General features: G+C 41.2%; 1 protein-coding gene across 6 annotated transcripts in view; it reads right to left on the bottom strand.

Annotated features, from left to right (window-relative positions):
- Nucleotides 1-20677, bottom strand: part of CCDC88A (coiled-coil domain containing 88A) — a 348165-nt gene extending 327488 nt beyond the window's left edge. Inside the window, exons 1-3 of one of the 6 annotated variants that reach the window (XM_084624211.1) lie at nucleotides 20602-20677; nucleotides 19744-20049; nucleotides 19547-19647 (exon numbers count right to left, since the gene is read on the bottom strand). In XM_084624211.1, the coding sequence (XP_084480337.1) occupies nucleotides 19547-19647; nucleotides 19744-19806 (164 nt within the window). In that variant the 5' untranslated portion in view covers nucleotides 19807-20049; nucleotides 20602-20677. Of the gene's footprint in view, nucleotides 1-19546; nucleotides 19648-19743; nucleotides 20050-20601 lie in introns of those variants that run through there. The other 5 variants (XM_084624216.1, XM_084624213.1, XM_084624212.1 and 2 more) reach the window with 5 other exon arrangements.
- Between the last annotated feature and the right edge of the window lie 5320 nt (nucleotides 20678-25997).

Here is a 25997-nt window from a genome sequence, read left to right on the forward strand (position 1 = left end):
TCTTTCTACACGGGAGAGAGATTTGAATGAACACCCCATAAAAATCCCCACAAAAGTAGTAACTGACTAAAGCAGTTTCCAATGTTGTTCTTCATTGCCTTTTTAGTGGCCCATCTGAAGGAAGGGTGACAGCATAGAGCAGAGGTGGGCAAACTACGGCCCGCGAGACCATCCTGCCCGGCCCTTCAGATCCAGGGCCGCGAGGCTAGCCCACGGCCCCTCCCCTGCTGTTCCCCCTCCCCCGCAGCCTCAGCTCACAGTGCCACCAGCGCTCTGGGCAGTGGGGCTGCAAGCTCCTGCCGGGCAGTGCTGCGGCGTGGCTGGCTCTGGCCAGGTGGCGCGGCTGCCAGTCCTGCTGCTCTGAGTGGCATGGTAAGGGGGCGGGGAGGGGTTCGATAAGGGGCAGGGAGTCCTGGGGGGCAGTCAGGGGACAGGGGGCAGTTGGATGGGGTGGAGGTTCTGGGTGGGGGGGGACGGAGGACGGTCAGGGGGTCCCGGGAGGGGACAGTCAGGGGACAAGGAACTGGGGGGGAGGGGATTTGGAGGGGTCGGGGGCCGATAGGGGGCGGGGGCCAGGCTGTTTGGGGAGGCACAGCCTTCCCTATCCAGCCCTCCATCCAATTTTGGAACCCCGATGTGGCCCTCAGGTCAAAAAGTTTGCCCACCCATGGTATAAATAAAGGTAGGAAACTTAAGTCTATGGGAATACTCTCCCTGAGAGTTTTGAGAACTAATCTGTCTGATGTGGATTTTTTAAAATTTTATGTGGAATGCTCAGAAACTTTGGAAGAAAGCTCAGTTCTAAGGGGAAAAATGGAGAAGCCCAAGGTGAGAGGTTTTCCCCCGCTTTCTCTCTTCCCCCGCCTTTTTTTGGTCATGGTACAGAAAAGCATCTTATTGAAGACTTGAAGTAACCATGTCAGAGAGTAAAGCAACTCCCAATCTATTGGGCTATCCAGTCTCACAGACAAAGACTGCTCCTTTTGCATCTAGCACTTTGCTGCTGCCCCAGTCTACAGCCTGCCCCTTGAACGGGCACGATAATGCCTTTTTATTTTTTATTTTTGAACACATTTATAGGAGCAGAGGATGATAAGGAATGAGGGAGGGAAGAGAGGAGAACTTGGCACAAGCACTCATGTTAAAGCCCCTGGTTTATGCAGTAATGCTCTTTGAGTCTTTAAAACCTTTGTGAAGTGGTTTTACACTTATGCAACAAAATGGTGTATTCACCTCCCTTAATGCTGACTTTCAGTGCAGCATCACAGCTGTTCAGATCATCCATTGGAACTAACAGGCTGATGATGTGAGCAACTAGAAACTCTCAGGAATGCCACTTGGATGAAAGTGACTGGCTGTCAAACTCAATAAAATGGCCAGGTAGGGCAACTGACATACATGAAGGGCACCTGGAAACATAAAAGCTTACCTGCACCTCTACCTGCAGTTTCCAGCTATTTCAGTGGCCTATTGAAACATGCAGGCTAGAAATATGGACTAAGCTGGTCTGTTGCACTCGTAATAAAACACCGAGTAGGTGTGGCAAAAAGGCAGTCTCTGTTAGACCACGCTGACAAAAGGCAGGCCAAACAGAGGGTCTGCTGGTATTGATAGCAGTATGGGCTAGTTTACTCTGCTGCATCCTGCAAAAAAAGAAAACAGAGAAGCCAGTGGTAGAATGGAACACTGGATTAGACCAAGCTTGAGGGAGCACGCAGAACACAAGACTTCCTCGCACCACAAGGCTGGCAGTATGGGCCACACCACCTTGCTGACTCACTGAGGAAAAGTCAGTGGAAGAAATGAGAAAAAAACAGAATAGACCATGCTGCACACACACATATCTGAATGAGTTGAAAGAAGAGGATCAGTGCTCAAAACCCTCAGACTGCAACAGTAACTGGTACCAAATACAGAGAAGTGGATATTTGAATCTATTTGAATAGATTTTTTTGTCTATTTTAAGCTGTGGTTTCCGTCTCAGAGCCTGTGGGATTCAGAGCTATCCTCAGAGGAAGGAGGGCTCAAAAAACCATACCGGGACAGGGGTTCAAGATACTGACCACAGCCAGGGCTGATTAAGGCCCTTCCTGCAACAAGTTGGGAAAATATATCTGGGTTATTGTGGTAGTCTGAAAGGAGTGGTGGTTAAGGAGGGTGGGATCCTGCAGGATGGCTTTTTTCCTGCCTCTCTGGTTTACCAGCTTTTTGGAGACGCTCCTGGACACCATATTTCACCTCAGTCAAAACAAAAAAAACAGCCAAGAATCTCTGGGTTGCTCATTCCCAAAGTCAGATCCCACTCCTGAATTTTCACCCCAAGTAACTTCACGATTAATTGTTACATTGCTGCCATGCTTCACCTCAGCATGGAGCACCAAGTAGCCAGGAACAACTGGCTTGGAGATTCTGCATGGTCAGTTTCAATTGTTTTCATGAGAAATTTAAAACGTTCTTTGATATTAATCAGTTTTTAAATTTATAACCTACCAAAAAGAGCAAAGTATTTTGTTCTACTGTATTCTACCACACAAATAAGAATTTGGAATTTCAATTCCTCCAGAGTCCAAAAAAAAAAAAATCTGCAGAGATTTGCAGTGTACTTCCCCAACTACACTAATGCACCATCTTCCTCCAGATCAATTATTTTTTTAACTCCAAGTTGACAGGATCAGAATCTTTCATAAGACTTCTCCAAAGACCAAGATGAGAACTTTTCACTTTGGCTCACATTAGAGTGAATTTCCACTAAAAATCAGAAATAGGGGTTTTTGTGGAAATTTTTTTTGGTGCAAAGAGGATCACTGGAAATCAACACAGGGACTTCAGCTCCCAACTTTACACACTTATAGTTCAATTTAAGTGAATGGGACTACGAACAAGTATAAAGTTAAGATCCAAACCTGCAAATGCTTACAACATATGCTTAAGAGGTAAATTCCCAACCAATTTAGAATGGCTGTCAAGTAATTTTAAAAAATTAATTGTGATTAATCGTGCTGTTAAACAAAACAATACCATTTATTTAAATAGTTTTGGATGTTTTCTACATTTTCAAATATTGATTTCAATTACAACACAGAACACAGTGTACAGTACTCACTTTATATTTTTGATCAAATATTTGCACTGTAAAAAACAAAAGAAATAGTATTTTTCAATTCACCTAATATAAGTACTTTAGTGCAATCTCTTTATCATGAAAGTTGAACTTACAAATGTAGAATTATGTAAAAAAATAACTGCATTGTTTGCTTTATTTTTGAATGTACAACTGTAGAGCCTGCAAGTCCACTCAGTCCTACTTCAGCCAATCGCTCAGACAAAGAAGTTTGGTTACAATTTGCAGGAGATAATGCTGCCCACTTCTTGTTTACAATGTTACCTGAAAGTGAGAACAGGCGTTCGCATGGCACTGTTGTAGCTGTCATCAAGATATTTATGTGCCCGATGCGCTAAAGATTCATATGTCCCTTCATGCTTCAACCACCATTCCAGAGGACATGCATCCCTGCTGATGATGGGTTCTGCTCGATAACGATCCAAAGCAGAGCAGACCAACATATGTTCATTTTCATCATCTGCGTCAGATGCCACCAGCAGAAGGTTGATTTTCTTTTCTGGTCATTCAGGTTCTGTCGTTTCCGCATTGAAGCGTTGCTCTTTTAAGGCTTCTGAAAGCATGCTCCACATCTCGCCCCTCTCAGATTTTGGACAGCACTTCAGATTCTTAAACCTTTGGTTGAGTGCTTTAGCTATTTTTATAAATCTCACAATGGTACCTTCTTTGTTTTATCAAATCTGCAGTGAAAGTATTCTTAAAACGAACATGTGCTGGGTCATCCGAGACTGCTATAATATGAAATATATGGCAGAATGTGGGTAAAACAGAGCAGGAGACAAATTTGTGACTGAGAGAATTGTAATTAACACTATCTTTTTAACGAGCAAAAGCCCCATCATCTCAGACATTCACACCCTGACAGTAGGATTGTCTGGCTATGTAGACTCCCTCCTGAGACCCTACGCTACCAGCACTCCCAGCTACCTTCGAGACACCACTGACTTCCTGAGGAAACTACAATGCATTGGTGATCTTCCTGAAAACACCATCCTGGCCACTATGGATGTAGAAACCCTCTACACCAATATTCCACACAAAGATGGACTACAAGCCGTCAGGAACAGTATCCCCGATAATGTCACTGCAAATCTGGTGGCTGAACTTTGTGACTTTGTCCTCACCCATAACTATTTCATATTTGGGAACAATGTATACCTTCAAATCAGCAGCACTGCTATGGCTCCACAGTATGCCAACATTTTTATGGCTGACTTAGAACAACGCTTCCTCAGCTCTCGTCCCCTAATGCCCCTACTCTACTTGCGCTACATTGATGACATCTTCATCATCTGGACCCATGGAAAAGAAGCCCTTGAGGAATTCCACCATGATTTCAACAACTTCCATCCCACCATCAACCTCAGCTTGGACCAGTCCACACAAGAGATCCACTTCCTGGACACTACAGTGCTAATAAGCGATGGTCACATAAACACCACCCTATACCGGAAACCTACTGACCACTATTCCTACCTGCATGTCTCTAGCTTTCATCCAGACCACACCACACGATCCATTGTCTACAGCCAAGCTCTACGATACAACCGCATTTACTCCAACCCCTCAGACAGAGACAAACACCTACAAGATCTCTGTCAAGCATTCTTACAACTACAATACCCACCTGCTGAAGTGAAGAAACAGATTGACAGAGCCAGAAGAGTTCCCAGAAGTTACCTACTACAGGACAGGCCCAACAAAGAAAATAACACAACGCCACTAGCCAAAACCTTCAGCCCCCAACTAAAACCTCTCCAACACATCGTCAAGGATCTACAACCTATCCTGAAGGACGACCCATCACTCTCACAGATCTTGGGAGATAGGCCAGTCCTTGCTTACAGACAGCCCCCCAACCTGAAGCAAATACTCACCAACAACCACACACCACACAACAGAACCACTAACCCAGGAACCTATCCTTGCAACAAAGTCCTTTGTCAACTGCGTCCACATATCTATTCAGGGGACACCATCATAGGGCCTAATCACATCAGCCACACCATCAGGGGCTCGTTCACCTGCTCATCTACCAATGTGATATATGACATTATGTGCCAGCAATGCCCCTCTGCCATGTACATTGGCCAAACGGGACAGTCTCTATGTAAAAGAATGAATGGACACAAATCAACCATCAAGAATTATAACATTCAAAAACCAGTCGGAGAACACTTCAATCTCTTTGGTCACTCGATTACAGACCTAGAAGTGGCAATTCTTCAACAAAAAACAAAAAAAATTGCAATTAATTTGCAAACTGGACACAATTAACTTAGGCTTGAATAAAGACTGGGAGTGGATGTGTCATTACAGAAAGTAAAACTATTTCCCCTTGTTTATTTCCCGTCCTACTGTCCTTGTCAACTGCTGGAAATGGCCCACCTTGATTATCACTACAAAAGGTCCCCCCCGCCTCTCCTGCTGGTAATAGCTCACCTTACACACTGTAACAAAAGTGATCAGGTGTGGTAACACCCATTGTTTCATGTTCTCTGTGTATATAAATCTCCCCACTGTATTTTCCACTGTATGCATCTGATGAAGTGAGCTGTAGCTCATGAAAGCTTATGCTCTAATAAATTTGTTAGTCTCTAAGGTGTCACAGGTACTTTTTTTTTTTTTTTTTTTTACAGATACAGACTAACACAGCTGCTACTCTGAAACCTAATTAACAGTGTGATTAATTGATTAATTTTTTAAGCGTGATAATTCTGAGTTAATTGCGTGAGTTAACTGCGATTAATCGACAGCCCTACAACTTAGATATATGCAGAGCAGAACATTAAGGGCCTGATCCTGGTAAAATGGAACTACTCACATGGACAGAATTAAGCACATACTGAAGGCCCTGTCTTGACGTGCAAAAGAGGTGTGTTTTTTCACTTGTTAGCTCAATAGAGTTACCTCAATTGTGAATGAAAAGCCTTCTTAATGCTTGTTAATACACAGACTAACATTTTAAGCCATGTTAACAGGTCATGTTTTAGCCTAGGTTAAACATTTCTGAACTGCACTGTTTTGGTACACACAGTACCATAAATATACAGCCACAACCTTCCAAAGCCACCACAAAATTACTCCATATATTTTTTTCTGGAAGGGCCTTTTTTAAAAGGGGGGGGGGAGAGAGAAGAGAACTGGAGCAGCAAATGTCTCTCTATATGCCTATCTTGGCCTGTGGGATTTATTTTAGAATTTTTACACAAGTCAGACCTTGTCCCATAATGATGAGAAACAGGGACCCAAATTTGAGAAAGATCATAGCCCAAAGTGTCTTACACCAAAAAACAGTCATAAAAATTTAATTGTAAACAGAGTCCTAATAACTAGGTCCCCTAAGATATATTTTTGTGCACATTCAACAGTATACATTCAATAAATATGAATTATCAACTTGTTTCTGCTGCTCCCCATCCCAAAAATATAGCATATTTACAGTTTTAAGTTTACTGAATTGTTATACCACTTTTAAAAGACCCCCTCCTTCCAAATTCCCGCCCTCGAGTCTGGCATTTACATGAAAGGGCGAAAATCTCATGAGGAAAACTGGATCAGTAGGGTCTGGGCGAAGCAGTAGCCTTTGACACTGCCTCCGATCAGTGATTTGACTAATTGTTGGCCTAATGCAGTAATGGAAAAGGAGTGTCAGAGCTTTCCTTCAACAATGCTGAGCAATAGTAACCTAGGAGTCCTGCTGGAGTTCATGCCATGCCTCTCCTTACCAACCTGCAGCAACTCAAGGGAGAAGAGTGAGGAGTCTTAATTAGCAGAAGTCACAATACTGTCCAGAAAAAAGAAAAGGAGTACTTGTGGCCCCTTAGAGACTAACAAATTTATTTGAGCATAAGCTTTCGTGAGCTACAGCTCACTTCATTGGATGTCCAGATAATCTCTTTGCCCATCTAGGCCATGTGCTCCAGGAATAATATATCTTGAAAAATGTCTCTTTCCTCAGTGAGTTGTGTTTGTTTTGTGTGAGGATTGTGGGGTTTTTTTTTTGTTTTTTTTTGGGAGGGGGGCGGGGGGAGTAAGCAGTTCAGTAAGAAGAAAATGGGCTGGATGGATGCACTACAAGGTGGGTAGAAAGTTGGCTAGATTGTCGGGCTCAACGGGTAGTGATCAATGGCTCCATGTCTAGTTGGCAGCTAGTATCTAGCGGAGTGCCCCAAGGGTCGGTCCTGGGGCCGGTTTTGTTCAATATCTTCATTAATGGTCTGGAGGATGGTGTGATTTAGTTGGGATTGGTCCTGCTCTGGGCAAGGGGTTGGACTAGATGACCTCCAGAGGTCCCTTCCAACTCTGATATTCTATGATTCTATGAAACCAGAGAAGCAACAAAGTGGGACCTAATCTGGAAGAGAACGAAGGACCTTGGAGTACTGGTTGATCACAGAATGACTATGAGCCACCAATATGATATGGCCATGAATAAAGCTAATGCGGTCTTGGGATGCATCAGGCGAGGTATTTCCAGTAGAGATAAGGAGGTTTTAGTACCTGGAATACTATGTGCAGTTCTGGTCTCCCATGTTTAAGAAGGATGAATTCAAACTGGAACAGATACAGAGAAGGGCTACTAGGATGATCCAAGGAATGGAAAACCTGTCTTATGAAAGGAGACTCAAGGAGCTTGGCTTGTTTAGCCTAACTAAAAGAAGTTTGAGGGGAGATATGATTACTCTCTATAAATATATCAGAGGGATAAATACCGGAGAGGAATTATTTAAGCTCAGTACCAGTGTGGACACAAGAACAAATGGATATAAACTGGTCATTGGGAAGTTTAGACTTGAAATTAGACAAAGGTTTCTAACCAGAGGAGTGAAGTTTTGGAATAGCCTTCCAAGGGAAGCAGTGGGGGCAAAAGACCTATCTGGCTTTAAGATTAAACTCGATAAGTTTTTGGAGGAGATGGTATGATGGGATAACATGATTTTGGCAATTAATTAATCTTTAAATATTCACAGTAAATAGGCCCAATGGCCTGTGATGGGATATTAGATGGGGTGGGATCTGAGTTACTACAAAGAATTCTTTCCTGGGTATCTGGCTGGTGAATCTTGCCCATATGCTCAGGGTTCAGCTGATCGCCATATTTGGGGTCAAGAAGGAATTTTCCTCCAGGGCAGCTTGGAAAAGGCCCTGGAGGTTTTTCGCCTTCCTCTGTAGCACGAGACACGGGTCAGTTGCTGGAGGATTCTCTGCTCCTTGAAGTCTTTAAACCATGATTTGAGGACTTCAATAGCTCAGACACAGGTGAGACGTTTATTGCAGGAGTGGGTGGGTGAGATTCTGTGGCCTCTGTTGTGCAGGAGGTCAGACTAGATTATCATAATGGTCCCTTCTGACCTTAATATCTATGAATCTATGAAAGAGAAAACCCACGAACAGAACAGGAGCAGAGGACATGTAAAGAAAAGGAGGAAACTCAAACATAATCCCAATTTGGGATTGAGAAAGAGGAAAAAATACAGAAACCTATTAATTTTAAAATGGGGGATTATAGCTGTTATTTGGCTATCAACCCAATTAACTGACTTATAGCAGAAAAAAATAAAAACAAAGCATCCCCACCCCAACTAAAGCACAACCTGTGTGACCTGGGACAATATATTATTGCACTCTTACTCAGTTTTTCTTTCTAGCAGTAAAACTGAGAGAAAATACACACTTCACAGCCTGTTACAATCGACCTAGTTTAAAACACAAGTTGATTAAAGCGCACTAGGGAACTTCTAGTGCGGCAGCAGTATCCTATGGCCACACTGACACTATGGCTACATCTATACTTGGAACTGGGGGTGTAATGCCCAGCTCAAGTACCCACACACACACTACCTCTCATCAACCTAGCGCACTAAAAACAGCAGTGTGGCTGCCATGGCAGAGGCTAGCCACACTGAGTACAAACCCACTTAGACCCCATGGAAACATACTCAGGGTGGCTATCCCGTGCCACTGTTTGCCACAGTCCATGCTACCGCAGTTACACTACTATTTTTAGCTCAATGAGAGCTATTGTGAGTACATCTGCTCAAGCTGGACTCACACCCCCAGCTCTAGAGTGTAGAGGAAGACTTAGTTTGTGGCAAGCTGGAGAGTAAATCTATGGTGTACTCAGCGTGCATACAGACACATACTAAGATGGCAAGGTCTTTTTTTTTTTTTTAAACTAAATTTCCATTAAGTTTTGGTAACTAAATCCCCTCTCAACTGTGGTATACATTGGTGATAAGCACAAAGCTAGCAAGCTACAATTACTCTGGGAAATTGATTTCTGTCACTTATGCTAGATCTACAATAGAAGCACTTTGCTGGTACAGCTATACCAGTACACTCTCTCAGCAAAGCGATCTTAGTGCAGAGTTTGTTTGCAAAACTGGCATTTTGCAAGTATACCTTATTCCATTCCAGCCCGCACCCCTATCCCTGAAGCAAAATAAACTACACTGGCAAAAGCACAGTTTTGCCAGTACAACTTCACCTACACTACAAACTTTTGCCTGCACAGCTGTGTCAGTCCGATCTCGTAATTCTTCACACCCATGACAGACATAGCAGGAAAATTTCACAATGTAGATCTGGGCTTATTTATATCAATAAAATGTCAGTTCTCTCCCTTAGGTAACCCTTCTGAACCAGAGGAATGTTTCACTTCCACTCAACTTTGCTCTCAACACTGTGTACACCAAAGGGAGTTATTAGAACATTAAGTTTGTGGTTTTTATTCATGATTAAGTATTTATGAGCCAGTTGTGACTACTGTTTATGAAAAAACTGATAATTTCATTGCCAGACATCAACTGTGTTATGGCAATAGTTGCTTCTCAAGTTAAGAATGAAGATAGCACCCTACCATAAATCCAATTTTTAAAACTTTCCTCAACTACCTCACAAAATTCCTCAGTCTTCCTGAAGTTTTGCACACATCTCATTTGAGGCCAATTTTTTTACTGGAAAATTGTCAAACAGTTCTAAATTACTGTACCATATTTTGAAAATTTAACTGAAGTTTATTTTTTGAAACTTATTCTTATACTTTTTTGCTTCAACATATCTCCAAAATGGGCCTAGAAACTCCAGATTTGTTTAGTTTTGTTGGCTTTGCTGAAAAGTGCTGTCACAATGCTAAGGGTAGTCTGGAATTCCTCCTAACCTGCAAGGGATTAAGAAGCTCAAATAACCTGGTTGGCACCTGACCAAAAGGACCAATGGGGAAAGAAGATACTTTCAAATCCGGGGGGAGAGGAAGGCTTTATTTTGGTGTGTTCTCTTGGGAAGCAGAGAAGCATCAGGTCAGAAAACTCCTTCTCCTATAAACCATCCTAAAAGTATCTCATATTACAAATTGTAAGTAAAAGCCAGGCAAGGCATGTTAGATTATCTTTGCTGGAGGAAGGTTTATTCCTGTTTTTTGTAACTTTGAAACTAAGCCTAGAGGAAGTTCTGCTGTGCTTTTGAATCTTTTGTTACCCTGTAAAGTTATTTTCCATCCTGATTTTACAGAGGTGATTTTTACCTTTTTTTAAAATAAAATCCTTCTTTTAAGAACCTGATTTCTCTCTTGTCCTAAGACCCAGGGCTTTGGGTCTGTGATCACTTTGTAACCAATTGGTTAGGATATTATTCTCAAGCCTTCCCAGGAAAGGGGGTGTAAGGGCTTGGGGGTGGATATTTTGGGGGAATAGGAACTCCAAGTGGTCCTTTCCCTGATTCTTTGTTAAATCACATGGTGGTGACAGCGACCAAGGGCAAATAATTTGTGCCTTGGGAAAGTTTTAACCTAAGCTGGTAGAAATAAGCTCAGGGGTTCTTTCATGAGGGTCCCCACATCTGTATCCTAGAGTTCAGAGTGGGGAGGGAATCCTGACAAGTGCCTTTTAGTATTTTTGGATAGGGCATTTAAGATATAAAGAGGGCCTTTATAAAAAATGTATAAGGAGCAACACTTATAAAACATTTATAGTATAAAGGTTATAAACAAACACTGACCTTCTGGCTCCAGCTGCTAGACTGAACCAGAGACGGGGAAGTAGGAGGCCAAAAGGAAATTTGGTGGAGCAGGATTCCAGGAAAGATACGAAGGGGAATGCCTGGAGATGGCGGCAGGAAAATGAAGGTACATGTGCACAGGTGTAATGGAACTGTGTTCCCCAGTCTCAGAAATATCTTAGAGCAGAGGTGGTAGGCAGGAGGGGAAGACCAGGACATTAAGGAAGGATGAGGGGGAATGAAGGACAGTTTACTGAACCACCAAAATAGAGAGGTGATGGGGTGCCACAAAGAGGACATGGAATAGGAACAAAGGAAAGGGGGCACAGAACTGGGGGAGGGCATATAGGGTTGGGTGGGCACGCATGCATGCGAAGGGGACCTAGGGGAGAAAAAGGAGGACAGGGAAAGACCAACTGTTGGAAAATTTCCATGAGGATATGTCTCTCCATGTCCTCTATTCCCTTCATCCATCCACTACTCCAATATATCACGCAAGTACAGATCCTACCACCATACACCTCCTATGGACTTGCTAACATGTGTAAGACGGAAGCCCTGCTTTAGATAAAATAAATCATTCGGCATTTATAAAATCCCATTTCTTATTTACAAGATCCTTTTCCAACAATAATATTTAGGGCCCTGTGTACACGGCAGCAATGGAATTTGTTCCTCCTTTTTGCACAATTGCGCTCCACAATCTTAAATTTCATTTTAAAAAATTCTAGCACTTCTGATAGCAAAGAGTTAAAAATGTGGACAAGTATAAAACGAACAGTGACACTTGCCTGTGTCTGTAACAGTAAGTCTGAGAGGTGTGCCCGATTCATCTCAATTGAGGGAAGAGGACATGGACTCTGCAGCTGCAAAATTTGACATTTTTCCAAGGTGTTACAGAATTCAACATTTTGCTTCTAAATTCACCTAACATTTTATTTTCCATCTCCCTACCCTGGCAGGATTTGCCTGCAGCTGCCTCTTGCCTCCAGCTTTTTTCACAAAGAGGAGTAAGTTAGTTTACAGTGCATGTTCTGCACACGTTGCAAGGAAATGGGGAGAGAAGGTTGCTGAGTAGGCCGCATACACAATATCATGGGAGTTGAGAGACCCCTGAGTGCAGTCAGCCACTAGAAAAAGCAGAGTGAAAAAAAATACTTACCCTCTAAAATAATCACTGTTAAAATATTGTTGAGAATTATAACTTACTAATTGATGTAATATTCATATTTTCAACCAAAAGACAGTTTGGACATGGATAATGGGAATGAGAATGCAATACAATAATGTTGCCCCAATATTTAGGGTCTGGTGCTACGGAATTTGGTCTTGTTCATCAGGGTACATAAGTCCCCAGTAATAATCTAGTTACTTTTTAATTTTGAGTTTTGTATATATTTTTGCAAACTTTAGTAGGAAGCAATGTAAGTCACATGGGGCTAGTGAATGATAAAGATTATACAGCAATGGAGAATTAGTTGAATTCCTTAATGTAACAGAACAGCCAGTGTTCTCGTGTAAAAATACTTCATTAACAGCTGGAGATGATCCTGCTGGTAGATGCTAAGTAGCTCCTCCTGACTCACCAGTGTGTTACTCCACGCAGATAGAGAACAAGACCACCTATGGTACTGATTGTACAGTCCTGAAAAAGGAATCCAAATAGCAGTAATCAAACTTGAACTTTAGCTGAACATTGTTATTTGTTGTTTATTTTCTCCAATAATAAAACCAAACTCCAGGAAGGCAGAAAGTTGACTCCACACAGTGTATGGACTATGTTTTAGAGCAGGATGAGAATGGTACCCACTCATACTTAGTATTACTAAAGCCGAAAATGTTAACTCTAAATGGTGAATTTCTAATTTATTTTTAAATATGCTTGATTTAGCTACCATTAGTTTTCAAGACCTAAATTCAGTTCTTTGAGAGCAATACTTGTAGTTTGCCTGTACTGCATGCTCTTTTTCCGCATCATTACCAAGAGGTTTATATCCCGATAGTGCTATTTCCATAACAGACATAAAGCACAATCAAAGAAACTCTTCCGTAAGACCATAATATAGCTGCAGGACACCATTATACGACTGAAAGCTCATGGATGGTGTAAATGTAATGATAGCCCCAAATCCTGCAAACATTTACACGTTGAACTTTATTTAATGGGACTAAACTTTGCAAGATCCAGGCCACAAACTACACTACTGTTAGATTTCCATAAAACACAAAAGATGTCTATATAATGTAGAATGCCATCTATTAAAGCTAAAACAAAAACAAACTTTCTATAAGAGACTGGTTATGACTGTGTTATCACTTTCTTACTTTAATAGTATGTAAACGTAACAATTTATGCACTGATTACATAACACTACCCGTAATCAACAATCAGTGGAATAACCTGCATACTCAGTAAATCCTTAGACCTACTGATTAACAAATATAATTGTAAATAGCATACTATGTTATCTGTTTCCACATGAGAATTAACAAATATTCGTGTTTCTACTTTTGTACAAAGTCCTGCGGTCTTGACATTCCCACATACAATAAAATATCTGAATGATCTAATGTGCTACTAAAATTGTATTATGTGATATGTTCCTCTCTACTGCAAAAAGACAAATTCATTTTCTTAAATATAGAGAAACGTGAAAATTTATAAATTCCAGCATAAGAGTTTGTACTCATAACATAAAAAATCTAGTAGTCACTATTGAGTCATAAAGGAATTTTCCATTTGTACAAGTTTTTAAATAGTTTAATTTATTTTGAAAAGACAGTACTAATCCAAGTATAACTGAGAAATTTACAATGTAACTTTAGACAACTTTTTTCAATTCAAAATATAATTTCTCTCTTTACTTTGTATTTCTTTTAGTAACTGGTACTTTAAATATGTAAATATTTAAGTTACAGGCCTTCTATACATCATAACCGTAACACATTTATATAGCAAGAAATATTTTAAGACTAAAAAATAGAAGATCAATAGTCAGGGCCTTTGTGATCTATGGATGAAAATATCTAAGAGCTAACAATGTATTATTATTATGTAAGTGCATGCAGATGTGCAATAGGAGCGCTATATACATTGAAAAAAAAATTAAGTAAAATACAGTTTTAAATACCATTTAATCTATTTTAGGTACTTATATGGTGACAGTTACTGTAGTATCTGAGCACCTCACAATCTTCAATGCATTTATCTTCACAGGGAATACGATTAACTTTATTTTACAGGTGGGGAACTGCGGCACAGAAAGACTAAGTGACTTGAGTCATACACGAAGTCTGTGTGAGAATAGGAAATCAAGTTCATAACTCCCAAGTCTCAAGCGACCTTTCTAATCGCTGGACTATCCTTCCTCCCTTAAAGAGTATTAGTTTGGAAGTTGTCTATGAAGTTCCCAGCAAAGGAAGAGATCCTCTGAAGTTTGTGTACCATATGGCAGCGGTTCTCAAACTTATTTGCTCGTGCTCCCCTTCTGTATGTCTGTAGTAGTTTACACCCCCGACCACCACACAAGTACATGTACCGATTTTAAAAAAAAAAATGCAACTCTCACTAAATATTAAAAACAGTAAGGCATTGATTCAAACAGAACCAACGATCCATTGTAACAAGAGCAAAACCGCAATTGTGGTCGATGCTACGACGCGGTGTACACAATTAATTGTAAGCAAATGGATTAACCTACAGTTGGCAATGACTTTGTATAATAATATGCAAGCTTAACAGAAATCGATCAAAATGCACAGCACCATCTAGAGTCAAATACACAGCGCCATCTGAGGGCCTGATATGTCTCGAATAATCAGCTTTGCTAATTCATTGCTATGGGTAAAATGTGTGCAGTCTCTCTCACACACACACACACAAACACACACACACCCCCCACACACAGAATACATTATGCACCCCCCAGGCTGGCCCACCTCCCCTCCAGTTTGAGAGCTTCTATCATACGACAGGGGTCCCATACTTTTTTCCCTGCGGCCCATCTGTGCAGCTGTGATAGGCACTACGGCCCACTATTAACACTTCTTGAGGAAAATTATTCATTTTAATTATTACATACATATAAAATGTAACACTGTAAATAAATAATGCACGTTTCCTTTTCATGATTAAATTGTACCAGCGGACCACCCAGGCCCACAATATGGGAACCCCTGCGATATAGTTTCATCTGCATGCAAAAGGAGCCAAAGATACATGCTAAATTACAAAGCGTTGAATTTTCTCTTTTTGACTGAGAACTGGTGAAATCAATGTAGATACAAATAAAAGTCTCAGTACCCACTGTATGACTATTGGAAACTAATTATTCTGACTGACATCTGCTTCCATAGTCATGAAACATCTTAGCTCTTGGCAGTAAAGTTTGTCCAGCTAGGAGTAAGGCACACTAAATGCCATACTAAAACTCCTGCTGGCTGGCTAATCCGGGACTGAACCAATGACCCTACTTTAAATCACACACGTTTTCTCTAACAAACAAAACCTCCTTTTAGATTGCACAATTATTTTAACATAAACCATTTCTAATCCGAGATTAATACTCCCCTTCATAAATTCATATAACATTTGTTTTAAAACATTTGGCAAAAATGAAATATGTACCAAAGCAGAAAAGCAGCAGGGCTTCAACCGTTGAAACAGTGTCCAATTGTTCATGTTCTGAACCTATGTAAACTACTTACTGTGATGGTTTCCCTACTCACATATTAACCAACACACACACACACACCAATCTCCAATACTGACACCAAAATCAGAAACACATAATATCATCCTATAAAAGGGTTTCAAGCCAATACATATTGCTATCTGCACTCCGGCACTAAAACACTAACATTAATACCATCAGACACTTGAAGCACACTAGTGTAGAATGTTAAGAAGATGATAGCACTTAATGTATTAGACACATGCTTCTGGTAGCACTTTTCACATCTAACGCAACTATCACTCCTAATGATTCTTGCTGGAACAACAGTTCATGCTCTCCATTGGAGTACGAAAGTATGGTGGTGTAAAGAATTTTTGTTTCTAACCCTATCACAAGATATCTAGACAATTACCACATTATGATTTTTAGAAAACTTTTCAAAAGCTAGTGTGTCTCAAAATGCACTAGTACTATTTTTTCTGTCACACTTCTCTTGTACATGGTAACTAAAGTTTTAAAGGAAGAGTATAGGTAAATGTTAAGGTTCATTTTAAAACTGCATCTATCTTTAAGTGCATAGCTCTGTAAGGGTTTTAAACTGCTGCCCGCTGCTGTAATATCTGAGCACTTTCCAGGTAAAATCAGTAGCAACAGCAAAGTGCCCAGTGGACCTCTTGGAGCCTTTGGCTCTCCTCCGTTTTTGAGGTAATATTTCTGCTGGGGGCATAGCTTTGTTTCTTGAGTTGTTTGTTTGTTTCAGTGGGTGTTTGGGAAGACGGGTGGAAATTCAACATTACAAGTAAAAAGAAAAGGAGTACTTGTGGCACCTTAGAGACTAACCAGTTTATTTGAGCATAAGCTTTCGTGAGCTACAGCTCTCACGAAAGCTTATCCTCAAATAAATTTGTTAGTCTCTAAGGTTCCACAAGTACTCCTTTTCTTTTTGCAAATACAGACTAACACGGCTGCTACTCTGAAACATTACGAGTGTAATTCTTGCTATAGTGAAAAGAACATGTATAAATTATCTACAATGTATGCACGGCATACAGTTTTTCAAACACCCATATCCTTTTCAAATCAAGAAAAGTAAGCCTTTGATGAAAAACTGCATTCATGCAAACTTCCAAAACAGACTTTTTTGCCATATTTTACCTATATACAGACAAAAGTGTCTGGTTGTCAGTGGGAGTTGGATTGGGCCCTAAAAGTCAACAGAAAGGCTCAAAATGAGCCTTTCAGTTGAAATACAGTCAAGCCTCAAACAAGCAACAGTTTTTCACCCTTACCAAATACAAATTTATAAAAGAGCAGTTGGAGAGATTTTGCTCAAACTTCCAAGAAACGTCAAGTTTGGACAGAGAGCAAGCACAGCAAATTTCAACCCAAAAGATTAATATTTTAGAAAAAAGTTACAAACATGAAAACAAGGTTATAACTGAAATTATTTTTACAAATATAAAATAATATTGGACACCACCAACTCCATCACTATTTCTAAATGTGATGCACATTCTATTGGCAAGACTATTAAATCATCTTTGTTTCAAAATTATCTGTAATGGATTTTGTATATTTTTGCATTTTATCTATACGTGCAATGACCACTTTTCTATGTTGACTACTTTTTCAGGATGTGGTCCAAGATTTACACACAAAGACAAGACAAAAAAAAAAAACCACCAGGGCCTGGAGCTTGGGCATAGATCCTCATGACAACTGTACCTGTTGACTTACTATTATTTTTAATAGTTCAGAGGAAGACTACTAACATATTTCTACAAGGATATTTTCTCAGATAAAATTCCAAAGACTTGAGAAATTTCTCAGAATTTCAGTCCTGATATTTTCAAGATTAAACTATTAAGTTTTTGACCAAAGTTAGTCACCAGCCTCCAATTAAAAATTAAACATTTTTATAATGAATAAAAATTCTGTTGCCAGCATATACATTCATGTAGTTGCCAAGTTACTTTAACTTTTCTGATTTGGATTATTTCAAATTCAATTATGCAGTAAAAACAGTGTTTCAATAAATTCATTGGTGGAAGACACTGTACTCTTCAATCACTTACAAATGTATGCAACAATAAAAGCTTTCTAAAAGAAGATGCACATTTTTTTAAAAGGGTTCTTATTGACCTCACCATATTTTGAACATTCCTCTGCAGGATTTATACTACAAAAATAAATTTTAAATATTGGTTCTACTGAAGTTAATGGCAAAAGTGACGCTTGACTTCAGAAGGCCGAAAACTTGGCTTTAAAGTTGCTCAGTACACCCAGTATACATATTTACAACACTGTACATAATACAATAAATAATTTAACAATATTTTTACCATGAGTGAAAACAGTATAAACAGAGTACAAGAATGTGCCCGGCCATCACTGGGCAGTATTCTTGATGAACAGCTGTCACTGCAAGCTGCTTACACACTGGTATATCTGTATTTATGTGTACAGTTATTCCTATCTAGATATCGAAGCATAGGTTAAATTTATATAGAAAGACTTTAAAATATTGTGGGGAGAAAAAAGCAAGGGCCAGCTTTAAATGAGAAGTTCTTTCCAGCAGTACCATCTTGCTTATTAGTGAAGTACAGTACTACAGAAAGATGTCACTATCTGGGCAATATACTAGTAAGCAATATTCCATAGTCACAACTGTGGTAGAAATCACAATGCTTCTTAATAAACTGACATATACTTCAGTTCTGTTTTTATTTAAACTTCAATAAGTGGAGCACTTGTTTACTCCAACAAACATATTTTCTAAATTGTGACTAATAATATATTAATCTAATTTGTTCATTTATGTAACTCATATACAATTATACATGCCTTTAAAACAATCAAAATGTTCAATAATTAGTTTCTGATACCAAACAGAAGAACTGTGTGGTGTATGGTTTGTGGCAATAAACAAAAAATTGGCGGCGGGGTGTCTGGTGCCCACCACAGTCTTCTGAGAATAGGAATACGCTATTCCCACAGAAAGGTTGGGAACCACTGTTCTACAGTATGAATAAAAATGTAGTCATACAACAATTCACAACCAGTGCTTACTAAAGTTTCTGATCCTGTAGAAACGAAGTAAAAAACAAGTGTGTCCCACTTAGAATGCATGCAATATATAATGGCGTATCACACAATTTCAAAAAATTGTATGCCACATGAACTAAAACAAAACATTAGAACTTTATCAACAGGCAAATTATTAGTCATTCTGGTCTTTTATTTAAGTTGTGCTTGACACACAAGTCCATTGCTATTCTTCAAGATTTTAATTTACATCTTTATTTTTAAACCATTTATGTCAAAATGAAACTGTATTTGCAGATGTTTATAAAAAACACAATTTCTATTAAATCTTACATTTCATGATCCTGTGGGTATTGCACCACATACTTTGCAATTGTATCATTTTTACCATACTGTCTCAGACTTGCAAATTCTAGTGGCAGTATCATATAATTAACAATAGAGTTCCAGATTTTGAATAGTAAATTTTAAAAATGTTTTCTACATTAGAAAAGAAAGGTTCCAGTGGCAACAAATTAGACTAAATGTAGTATAAATTAGATTCTCCTCATAACTGACCACATAAATACTTTTAGCCAAAACACAATTTTATGATCAGACATATTTACAAAGCGATGCCCGGAAGTCAAATGACATGTTGAAGAAACAAAAGACTTGACAAAAAATAAAATACACAATGACAAAAAACACATACACAGGCACTTACATTTGGAGCATGATTTCGTTCAAGAATATGCCATCCACTAGAGCCACATATTCCTCCAGGTTGCTCCGATTTCCTCCAGCTAAGGGTCCAAATGTCTTAACCTAAAATATAATCATCACCATGACACTAACTCCACCTCCAACTCTGCAGCTAGATATTTACCCTTAAAAATGCCATTTGGGAAAATTAATGCTTACCCAGGTGACAAGAGGGCTAGACATAAACTGCTCCAACAGTGGTGTGAATATCTCATTCTCCATTTTATAAAAAAGGCTAAAATCAATGTGGCTCCTTTGCTTCAAAAAATACAGATTTGCCTTCTTTGTAGCAACTCTCTAAAATGCTCCCAGGATTTAGCAGCAGCAAATGACCCCCATTTCTCCAAAGCAATATAAAAAACTGTGCACTGGCAACTGAGATTTATCCTCTTCTTTTTTTAAAAAATGCAATTGAAAGTCCATCTACATTCATTTCAGCCTTCCTATTGACGGGTCTCTCCCGCTCTACATAGTGAAGGGGAAGAAGGAAGGATGGAAGGAAAGAAAGGAGGAAGGCTTCTGGAGTCTACATCAGACAAAAAAAAAAAAAAAAAACCCTCCAGGCTACCGCTGCAACTCCTCACTCAGCGAGGAGGGGAAACCCCAGTTTAACTCTCCAGGCTAATCGCCCCCAGAGCAAGGAGAGGAGGAAGAGGGGGCAAATACCACTCAGCAGCCCCCACCTCAGATTAAACGTTGTGCCGACGAGAGGCACAGCCTCTGAACCCCCTCCCGCCCCCACTAGTGTCACAGGCAGCCCAGGGATAGGGAACCAGCCTACCCCCCAGCAGCGAGGGGAAGCTATTTCTAATCAGTTCCCCTTTCTAGCCCCCGCTGCCATCAACTGAACTGCGACAGAGAAGGGACAAGACCCCTTCCCACACGCACCCTGCCTCGCCCTGTGATCTCACCCTCCCCCACGCCCGTTGCTCTCGCAGCCTCCCTCCTTTCCGCGGCTTCTCAGCGCCCCACACCCCTATTGCTCCTTGGTGCCTCGCTGCTCCTGAGCCCCCCTACCTCCCAACAGACTCCTCAATCCCCCCTGCTCCCTTGGCTCCTCAACCTCCCGCTGAGAACTAATTTCCTTTGCAGGAACCGCCCCCCGTCCCTTCTCCAAGTAACGGCCACCAAGCCCAATCAGCCCCAGCACAACCGCATCACATTCTCTGTACACACGGCTCCAAGGAAAGCAAGAGCGGATGGATCCCTAGCTCGTCTCTGCAAAAGCGAAGAGTATCCCTCCGCCAGCCAGTTCTCCGCCTCCGCCTCTGGATGGTGGTGGAATTGAGGAGGGGGATGGGGGGAAACCTCTGCATGGCTCGCGCCCGCGCACACCACTTCAGCTCGCGCACTGCAGCTGCGGCAGCAAAGACGGCCGTCCATGGAGGGGCGGGACTCGGGAGCTCGGAGAAGCTTCAATAGACCGAAGGTGAGGGGTGGGGCGTGCCTCTGCCCTCAGGCTCCTCTGGGGGTGGACTGCTCTGCCTGCCCGCTGGCAGAAGGACACTGATTCAGTTTGACTCTCTATGGGGAAAAGGTGTGCGAGGGAACAGTGGGGTGAAACCCCTCTGGGGTGGGGGAAAAAAGGTGTCAATCTTCTCCAGTTCCCCTTGAGGAGAAAGAGAGGCGCTGAATTCTCCCTTTTCTGCCCCCTGCGGATGAGGTGGTTCAGCCACTCTCATAACCATGGATCGTAGGGGGGTTTTGAGGGAGGGGTCCTCTCTCTTTTTTTTTAAAGGTGAAATTGAGACACACCCACATAGACGAAACCAGTCTGCTTGAACTTGGGACAAAGAGGGGAACGAGGACGATCTTGTTAATGATGACAAGCAGTTTGTTCACCCACGCTATTGTCCTTGTGCTGTCTCCTGACTCTTGCCCATTCAATTCTCATCTCAAGCATTACATTAATATAGGGGATTTTATGTACTTAATATACTCAGACTGTATTGTATTGACAGAGCAGTTTACAAAATCTCCGACTAAATCCAACCACTTTCATGTGACAGGAAAGAAATTTTAGCTGCATATTTTCCAGTTAACTTTATCTTGTTTTTCCCGCCCTTCAAGCCTAATATGGTTCAAATTAAATCTTTGAAAAAATTCCAAATAGGGAAACAGATTGTGTTTTTAACCCAAATGTCTGCATACCATATCTGTCCTAATTCTCTAAGATTAGGAAGGAAATCTCCCTTAATGACCTCTTCTCTTCTACCCTGTAAAAGAGTAGAAAAAATAAATTATGGATTGAGGGGAAAATAGTCTTTAAATCAGATTTCAAATACAAGAGATTTACTGGTAAATTATTAACACACAACAAAAGTTGTAGATTTGGGTGGCTTTGCTTTGCAATGATGAGATTTCATCTCTCTGTAAATCAGTCATGGATGTATACAAAGCAAGGTCTTCTTTCTCTCCTTCCCTCCCAAAACCGGATGAGTAGGGAGGTTTCATTGTTAGTTTTGCCATGAAATGGGAACAGGCAGAAAAAAAAGTTGTGAAGTCTTGGACCAGAGTAAAAGTCTGGTGATACATGAGTGAAATAACGGCCAATAAACTACTAGACTTAAACACAACTACAAAAGCATTTTTGTAAAAGCCTGGATAACTAACCAGTAAGCTCTCCGTGTGCTATAAAGCATTTCCTGGGAATTAAAGACTGGCTAGGAGGAACTGCTGATCCCCAAGGCTCAGCTGCAGGTTAGTAACACCAGTTGATCTTCAATTCCTGGAAAATACTTTGGGCTGACATCTGTGTTATTATTATGAGATGAACATTTGATTAAACAGTTTTAAAAGTATGTTTTGTTTGGTTTTTTTCCAGCTTGGGTGTTGTATGACATCACTGACAGCAGGAGCACTCACTTTATGCATGTTCTGGGCATTTCTAGATAACGAGTATACTGTTTGCAGTGTTGTTGTAGCCCTGTTGGTCCCAAGATATTAGAGAGACAAGGTGGGTGAGGTAATATCTTTTATTGAACCAACTTCTGTTGATGAAAGAAACAAGCTTTTCAGCTACACAAACATGAAAAAGACCTCTATGAAGCTCGAAAGCTTGTCTCTTTCATCAACAGAAGTTGATCCAATAAAAGATATTACCTCATCCACATTGTCTCAGTATACGGAGCAGTCAGGCCACTGAATTTATGGTATCCATTTTATAATTTCTTTAAGAAGTCCACTGCAAATTGGTGCATCTCAACAAATGATTCATAGTTAATTGCAAAGTCTTGAGGTGTAGGCAAGGGAAAACAACCACATAAACAAAATGGGGAAAAAGTAATGTATTACTTTCATCATTTTTTTTTTTTAGAATAACCACACACTAAAATTGAAAAGCTGTTATAATTGCAGTAATTGTGAAATTCCAAATTCAAGAAAATTTACCTTGATTTCTGTTATACATCCTCAGATTAGCTTCAGAATTAATTACTAATGGGTTGGTCATTTATCATTGCAGAAGTGGCTGCAAAAATAGGGATTACTGGGGATTGTTTTATTAACAGTGTTGCTCAGTATGTATATAACTTCCCTCTGATAACTGACAAGACAGCATGGTGTTAGGTACAAATACACTGATGATACCCAGATATGTAGTTCTGTCTCAGCCAATCATGGCAACTCCGTCTTGGCACTCTTTCATTGCTTCATCAAGATTGAAGAGTGACATAAAACAGTTAGTTGAAACTAAACCACTCTACAGAAAAGGTATTGGTGGTGGGATGGGGAATTGTGGATGATGGCTAATCTATCTACTGTAGGGTTTGCCTCCCAGTGAGTCACTAAAGATACATATAAACATAGAATATCAGGGTTGGAAGGGACCTCAGGAGGTCATCTAGTCCAACCCTCTGCTCAAAGCAGGACCAATCCCCAATTAAATCATCCCAGCCAGGGCTTTGTCAAGCCTGACCTTAAAAACTTCTAAGGAAGGAGATTCTACCACCTCCCTAGGTAACGCATTCTAGTGTTTCACCACCTTCCTAGTGAAAAAGTTGTTCCTAATATCCAACCTAAACCTCCCCCACTGAAACTTGAGACCATTACTCCTTGTTCTGTCATCTGCTAGCACTGAGAACAGTCTAGAGCCATCCTTTTTGGAACCCCCCTTCAGATAGTTGAAAGGAGCTATCAAATCCCCCCTCATTCTTCTCTTACGCAGACTAAACAATCCCAGTTCCCTCAGCCTCTCCTCATAACTCATGTGTTCCAGACCCCTAATCATTTTTGTTGCCCTTCGCTGGACTCTCTCCAATTTATCCACATCTATCTTGTAGTGTGGGGCCCAAAACCGGACACAGTACTCCAGATGAGGCCTCACCAATGTCGAATAGAGGGGAACGATCATGTCCCTCGATCTGCTCGCTATGCCCCTACTTATACATCCCAAAATGCCATTGGCCTTCTTGGCAACAAGGGCACACTGCTGACTCATATCCAGCTTCTCGTCCACTGTCACCCCTAGGTCCTTTTCCGCAGAACTGCTGCCTAGCCATTCGGTCCCCAGTCTGTAGCTGTGCATTGGGTTCTTCCGTCCTAAGTGCAGGACCCTGCACTTGTCCTTATTGAACCTCATCAGATTTCTTTTGGCCCAATCCTCCAATTTGTCTAGGTCCCTCTGTATCCTATCCCTGCCCTCCAGCGTATCTACCACTCCTCCCAGTTTAGTATCATCCACAGATTTGCTGAGAGTGCAATCCACACCATCCTCCAGATCATTTATGAAGATATTGAACAAAACCGGCCCCAGGACCGACCCCTGGGGCACTCCACTTGACACCAGCTGCCAACTAGATATGGAGCCATTGATCACTACCCGTTGAGCCCGACAATCTAGCCAACTTTCTACCCACCTTATAGTGCATTCATCCAGCCCATGCTTCTTTAACTTGCTGACAAGAATACTGTGGGAGACTGTGTCAAAAGCTTTGCTAAAGTCAAGAAACAATACATCCACTGCTTTCCCTTCATCCACAGAACCAGTAATCTCATCATAAAAGGCGATTAGATTAGTCAGGCATGACCTTCCCTTGGTGAATCCATGCTGACTGTTCCTGATCACTTTCCTCTCATGTAAGTGCTTTAGGATTGATTCTTTGAGGACCTGCTCCATGATTTTTCCGGGGACTGAAGTGAGGCTGATTGGCCTGTAGTTTCCAGGATCCTTCTTCTTCCCTTTTTTTAAAGATTGGTACTACATTAGCCTTTTTCCAGTCATCCGGGACTTCCCCCGTTCACCACGAGTTTTCAAAGATAATGGCCAATGGCTCTGCAATCACAGCCGCCAATTCCTTTAGCACTCTCGGATGCAACTCATCCGGCCCCATGGACTTGTGCACGTCCAGCTTTTCTAAATAGTCCCTAACCACCTCTTTCTCCACAGAGGGCTGGCCATCTATTCCCCATGTTGTGATGCCCAGCGCAGCAGTCTGGGAGCTGACCTTGTTCGTGAAGACAGAGGCAAAAAAAGCATTTAGTACATTAGCTTTTTCCACATCCTCTGTCACTAGGTTGCCTCCCTCATTCATTAAGGGACCCACACTTTCCTTGGCTTTCTTCTTGTTGCCAACATACCTGAAGAAACCATTCTTGTTACTCTTGACATCTCTTGCTAGCTGCAGCTCCAGGTGCGATTTGGCCCTCCTGATTTCATTCCTACATGCCCGAGCAATATTTTTATACTCTTCCCTGGCCATATGTCCAACCTTCCACTTCTTGTAAGCTTCTTTTTTATGTTTAAGATCCGCTAGGATTTCACCGTTAAGCCAAGCTGGTCGCTTGCCATATTTACTATTCTTTCAACACATCGGGATGGTTTGTCCCTGTAACCTCAACAGGGATTCCTTGAAATACAGCCAGCTCTCCTGGACTCCTTTCCCCTTCATGTTAGTCCCCCAGGGGATCTTATCCATCCGTTCCCTGAGGGAGTCGAAGCCTGCTTTCCTGAAGTCCAGGGTCCGTATCCTGCTGCTTACCTTTCTTCCCTGTGTCAGGATCCTGAACTCAACCAACTCATGGTCACTGCCTCCCAGATTCCCATCCACTTTTGCTTCCCCCACTAATTCTTCCGGGTTTGTGAGAGGCAGGTCAAGAAAAGCTCCCCCCCCAGTTGGCTCCTCTAGCACTTGCATCAGGAAATTGTCCCCTACACTTTCCAAAAACTTCCTGGATTGTCGATGCACCGCTGTATTGCTCTCCCAGCAGATATCAGGAAAATTAAAGTCACCCATGAGAAGCAGGGCATGCGATTTAGTAGCTTCTGCGAGCTGCCGGAAGAAAGCCTCATCCACCTCATCCCCCTGGTCCGGTGGTCTATAGCAGACTCCCACCACTACATCACTCTTGTTGCTCTCACTTCTAAACTTAATCCAGAGACACTCAGGTTTTTCTGCAGTTTCGTACCGGAGCTC

This window comes from Lepidochelys olivacea (genome assembly GCF_965140295.1).
Source record: "Lepidochelys olivacea isolate rLepOli2 genome assembly, chromosome: 3".
Lineage (NCBI taxonomy): Eukaryota > Metazoa > Chordata > Testudines > Cheloniidae > Lepidochelys > Lepidochelys olivacea.